The sequence below is a fragment of the Malurus melanocephalus genome, unplaced genomic scaffold (genome assembly GCF_030028575.1).
Source record: "Malurus melanocephalus ecotype Western Australia unplaced genomic scaffold, MMel_1.1 scaffold_2578, whole genome shotgun sequence".
Taxonomy (NCBI): Eukaryota; Metazoa; Chordata; class Aves; order Passeriformes; family Maluridae; genus Malurus; species Malurus melanocephalus.
The window spans coordinates 1-5,416 of NW_026625810.1; the positions used below are offsets into that span (position 1 = coordinate 1).

At 50.2% G+C, this 5,416-nt stretch overlaps 1 protein-coding gene across 1 annotated transcript; it reads left to right on the forward strand.

Moving 5' to 3' along the window:
• Nucleotides 1–414: 414 nt before the first annotated feature.
• Nucleotides 415–4,421, forward strand: LOC130587858 (bromodomain-containing protein 4-like; the record flags this gene model as incomplete). Its single annotated transcript, XM_057388824.1, has 5 exons — nucleotides 415–559; nucleotides 1,836–1,948; nucleotides 2,846–3,014; nucleotides 3,698–3,825; nucleotides 4,227–4,421. Coding segments are annotated over 5 exons (750 nt in total), but the record flags the coding sequence as incomplete, so codon positions are not given.
• Nucleotides 4,422–5,416: the final 995 nt, after the last annotated feature.

Sequence of the window (5,416 nt, forward strand, 5' to 3'; positions counted from 1 at the left end):
TGCAGCCGCCGGTGCAGCCCCCGGTGCAGCAGCAGCAGCCGCAGCCGCAGCAGCCCCCGGCGCAGGCGGCACCGGCGCAGGCGGCAAAGGCGCAGCAGGTGATCCAACACCACCCGTCACCGCGGCAGCACAAGGCCGACCCCTACGGCACCGGTGAGTTCACTATGGGTTCATGGGGATTTGGGGGTTTTTAGTTTTCTGGGTTTTGGGATTTTGAGGATCTCAAATTTTTGAGGATCTCCAGTTCTTGAGGATCTCCAGTTTTTGGGGGTTTTGAAGTTTTATGGGATTCTGGATTTTGATGATCTCGAGTTCTTCAGGATCTCCAGATTTTGAGGGGTTTGAGTTTTTGAGGATCCTGACTTCTTGACGATCTCAAGGATTTCCAGTTTTTGAGGATCTCAAGATCTCCAGGTGTTGAGGGTCTGGAGTTCTCAAGGATCTCCAGTTTTTGGGGGTTTTGAGGTTTTTGAGGATCTCAATACCCGGCCCCTGGTGCCACGGGTGATCCAGCACCACCCGTCACCGCGGCAGCACAAGGCCGACCCCTACGGCACCGGTGAGTTCACAACGGGTTTTTGAGGTTTCTGGATTTCCAGTTTTTGGGGGTTTTGAGGATCTCAAATTTTTGAGGATCTCCAGTTCCTGAGGATCTTTGAATCTTGAGGATCTCCAGTTCTTGAGGATCTCCAGTTTTTGGGGGTTTTGAGGTTTTATGGGATTCTGGATGTTGAGGACCTTGAGTTCTTGAGGATTTCCAGTTTTTGAGGATCTTGAGTTCTTGACGATCTCAAGGATTTCCAATTTTTGAGGATCTCAAGATCTCCAGATATTGAGGGTCTTGAGGATCTTGAGGATCTCGAATTTTTGAGGATCTCGAGTTTTTGAGGTTCTTGAGTTCTTGAGGATCTCCAGTTTTTGAGGGATTTGAGTTTCTGAGGATCTCGAGTTTTTGACGACCCCAAGAGAGGATTCTCAGTTCTTGAGGATCTCAAGGATCTCCCGGTGTTGAGGGTCTGGAGTTCTCAAGATCTGCAGTTTTTGAGGGTCTCAAAGATCTTGAGATTTCCAGTTTTTGGAGGGTCTCAAGGATCTCCAGGTGTTGAGGGTCTGGAGTTCTCAAGGATCTCCAATTTTTGAGTATCTCAAGTCCTCAAGGATCTCAAGATCTGCAGTTTTTGAGGGTCTCAAAGATCTCGAGATTTCCAGTTTTTGGAGGGTCTCAATACCCGGCCCTGGTGCCGCGGGTGATCCAGCACCACCCGTCACCGCGGCAGCACAAGGCCGACCCCTACAGCACCCGTGAGTTCTGCATGGGTTTTGGGCGTTTTTAGTTTTTTGAGGCTCTCCAGTTTTTGAGGATCTTGAGTTCTTGAGGATTTCCGTGTATTGAGATTCTCCAGTTCTTGAGGGTCTTGAGTTTTTGAGACTCTTTGGGTTTTGAGAATCTTGAGTTTTTGAGGTTCTTGAATTTTTGAGGATCTCCGGTTTTTGAGGGATTTGAGTTTCTGAGGATCTCGAGTTCTTGACGATCCCAAGGATTTCCAACTTTTGAGGATCTCAAGTTTTTGAGGATCTCAATGATCTTCATGTGTTGAGGATCTCGAGTTCTTTACAATCTCAAGAGAGGATACTCAGTTTCTGAGGATTTGAGATCTTCAGTTTTTGAGAATCTTGAGTTCTTGAGCATCTCAAGGATCTCCCAGTGTTGAGGGTCTGGAGTTCTCAAGGATCTCCAGTTTTTGAGGATCTCAAGTCTTCGAGGATCTCAAGATCTCCAGTTTTTGGGGTTTTTGAGGTTGCTGATCACCGTCCCGGTGTCCCCATGTCCCCAGGTCACCTGCGGGAGGCGCCGTCGCCGCTGCTGCTGCCGTCCCCACAGTTGGCCCCGTTCCAGGGTCTGGTGCCGCCTTCGCCCCCCCAGCAGAGCCTGCAGCCCAAAAAACAGGTGAGAAACGGGATTTGGGGTTTGGGATTTTGGGGTTTGGGATTTTGGGGTCAGGATTGGGATTAAGACTGTGGGGTTTTGGGATTTTTGGGTTTTGGGGTCGGGATTGTGGGGTTTTGAGGTTGGAATGGGGATTTGGGGGGGTTTTGGGGTCAGGATTTTGGCGCCCGAATAGGGATTTTGGTGTCCGAATAGGGATTTTGGTGTCCGAATAGGGATTTTGGTGAATTTTGTGGGATTTTAACACCAATCCCATCCCAAACTCTCCCCAGGAGCTGCGCTCAGCCTCGGTGGTGGGATTTTGGTGTCTGAATGGGGATTTTGGGGGATTTTGGCATCTGAATAGGGATTTTGGGGTCAGAATGGGGATTTTGGGGTCAGAATTGAGGTTTTTGGGACCAATCCCATCTCGAATTCCACCCAGGAGCTGCGCTCAGCCTCGGTGGTGGGGTTTTGGTGTCCGAATGGGGATTTTGGGGGATTTTGGTGAATTTTAGGAGATTTTAACACCAATCCCATATCTCCCCAGGAGCTGCGCTCAGCCTCGGTGGTGGGATTTTGGGGGATTTTGGGATATTTTGGTGAATTTTGGGGTATTTTAGTTCCAATCCCATCCCATATCTCGCCCAGGAGCTGCGCTCAGCCTCGGTGGTGGGGTTTTGGGGTCAGGATCAGGATTTTGGTATTTGAATGGGGATTTTGGTGAATTTTGGGGTATTTTAACACCAATGCCATCCTGAATTTCCCCTCAGGAGTTGCGCTCAGCCTCGGTGGTGGGATTTTGGCGCCCGAATAGGGATATTCGGGGATTTTGGTGTCCGAATAGGGATTTTGGTATTTGAATGGGGATTTTGGTGATTTTTGAGTGATTTTAACACCAATCCTAAATCCCCCCAGGAGTTGCGCTCAGCCTCGGTGGTGCAGCCGCAGCCGCTGGGCGCGGGGCCCAAGGAGGAGAAGCTGCAGTCGCCGGCGCTGCGAGGGGACACCTTCAGCCCCCCCCTGCGCCAGGAGCCCCCCAAGGGCCACCCCGAGGGCCTCAAGGCCGCCCCACACCTCCCCCAGCGTGAGTGGGGCACCCCAAAAACACCCCGGGGGGAAAAAAACCCATAAAAATCCATGGGGTTTGGTGGGAATGGGGGAATCCTAAAAAAATCCCCGTAAAAATCGGTAAAAGTTGGTGGGAATGGGGGAGAATCCTAAAAAAACCCCATAAAAATCGGTAAAAGTTGGTGGGAATGGGGGAGAATCCTAAAAAAAACCCATAAAAATCCATAGAAGTTGGTGGGAATGGGGGAAATCCTAAAAAAACCCATAAAATTTGGTGGGGAAGGGGGAAATCTTGAAAATAACCCAAAAAAATCCCGATTAAGTCCCAATTTTGGGGTCAAAAATCCCAATTTTGGGATCCCAAATCTCAACCATTCCCAATTTTGGGGTCAGAATTCCCAGTTTTGGGGTCAGAAATCCCAATTTTGTGGTCAGAAATCCCAATTTTGGGGTCAGAATTCCCAATTTTGGGGTCAGAAATCTCGATTTTGGGGTTAAAATTCCCAATTTTGGGATCCCAAATCCCAATAATTCCCAATTTTGGGGTCAGAACTCACAATTTTGGGGTCGGAATTCCCAATTTTGGGGTGAGAAATCTTGATTTTGGGGTCAGAAATCTCGATTTTAGGGTCAGCAATCTCGATATTGGGGTGAGAAATCTCGATTTTGGGGTTCAAACTGTGAATTTTGGGTTTTTAGGGCCGGAGCTGAAGCCCCTGGAGGGTCCCGGAGCCCGACCCGTGATCCGACCCCCGGAGCCGACCCCGCCCAACCCCGAGAAGGAGCGGCAGAAACCCGAACCCAAAACCCCCGTGGCCCCAAAAAAGGTAACGGGAAAAACCCAAATTGGGGAAAAACAAAAAAAAAAAAATCAAAAAGTGGAAAAAGAACTGATTTTGGGAGAGAATTCTGGAGTTTCCAAGGGATTCTCGTGGGGGGGTAACTCCCAGTGGATCCTGATGAATCCCAGTCACTCCCAGTTTGTTCCCAGTATATCCCAGTAACTCCCAGTTTATTTTTAGGACCTGAAGATCAAGAACATGGGTTCCTGGGCCTCTCTGGTGCAGAAGCACCCGCTGATCCCAGTGATCCCAAATCATTCCCAGTCACTCCCAGTCCATTGTGATGGATCCCAGTGGATCCCCGTCATTCCCATTGGATTCTAATGCATCCTAGTCACTCCCAGTTAATTCCCAGTCTATCCCAGTAACTCCCAGTTCATTCCCAGGACCTGAAGATCAAGAACATGGGCTCCTGGGCCTCTCTGGTGCAGAAGCACCCGCTGATCCCAAATCACTCCCAGTCACTCCCAGTTTGTTCCCAGTGCATTCTGATGGATCCCAGTTTGTTCCCAGTATATCCCAGTCTATCCCAGTTTATCCCAGTCTCTCCCAGTAACTCCCAGTTTATTTTTAGGATCTGAAGATCAAGAACATGGGTTCCTGGGCCTCTCTGGTGCAGAAGCACCCGGTGATCCCAGTGGATCCTGATGGATCCCAGTCACTCCCAATGCATTCTAATGCATCCCAGTTTGTTCCCAGTATATCCCAGTTTGTTCCCAGTATATCCCAGTAACTCCCAGTTCCCCCCAGGACGTGAAGATCAAGAACATGGGTTCGTGGGCCTCTCTGGTGCAGAAGCACCCGCTGATCCCAGTCCATTGTGATGGGTCCCAGTCACTCCCAGTCTATCCCAATCACTCCCAGTCACTCCCAGTTTGTTCCCAGTCTATCCCAGTATCTCCCAGTAACTCCCAGTTTATTTCCAGGACCTGAAGATCAAGAACATGGGTTCCTGGGCCTCTCTGGTGCAGAAGCACCCGCTGATCCCAGTCACTCCCAGTGCATTCTGATGGATTCTGATGGATTCTAATGGATCCCAGTCTGTTCCCAGTCTCTCCCAGTAACTCCCAGTTTCCCCCAGGACCTGAAGATCAAGAACATGGGCTCCTGGGCCTCTCTGGTGCAAAAGCACCCGCTGATCCCAGTCACTCCCAGTCACTCCCAGTCCATTCTGATGCATTCTGATGGATTCTGATGGATTCTAATGGATCCCAGTCTGTTCCCAGTCTCTCCCAGTAACTCCCAGTTTATTTTTAGGATCTGAAGATCAAGAACATGGGCTCGTGGGCCTCTCTGGTGCAGAAGCACCCGCTGATCCCAAATCATTCCCAGTCACTCCCAGTTTGTTCCCAGTGCATTCTGATGGATCCCAGTTTGTTCCCAGTCTATCCCAGTAACTCCCAGTTTATTTTTAGGACCTGAAGATCAAGAACATGGGTTCCTGGGCCTCTCTGGTGCAGAAGCACCCGTCGGCGGTGCCGGCGGCGGCGGCGAAGTCGTCGAGCGACAGCTTCGAGCAGTTCAAGCGAGCGGCGCGAGAGAAAGAGGAGCGAGAAAAGGCGCTGAAAGCACAGGC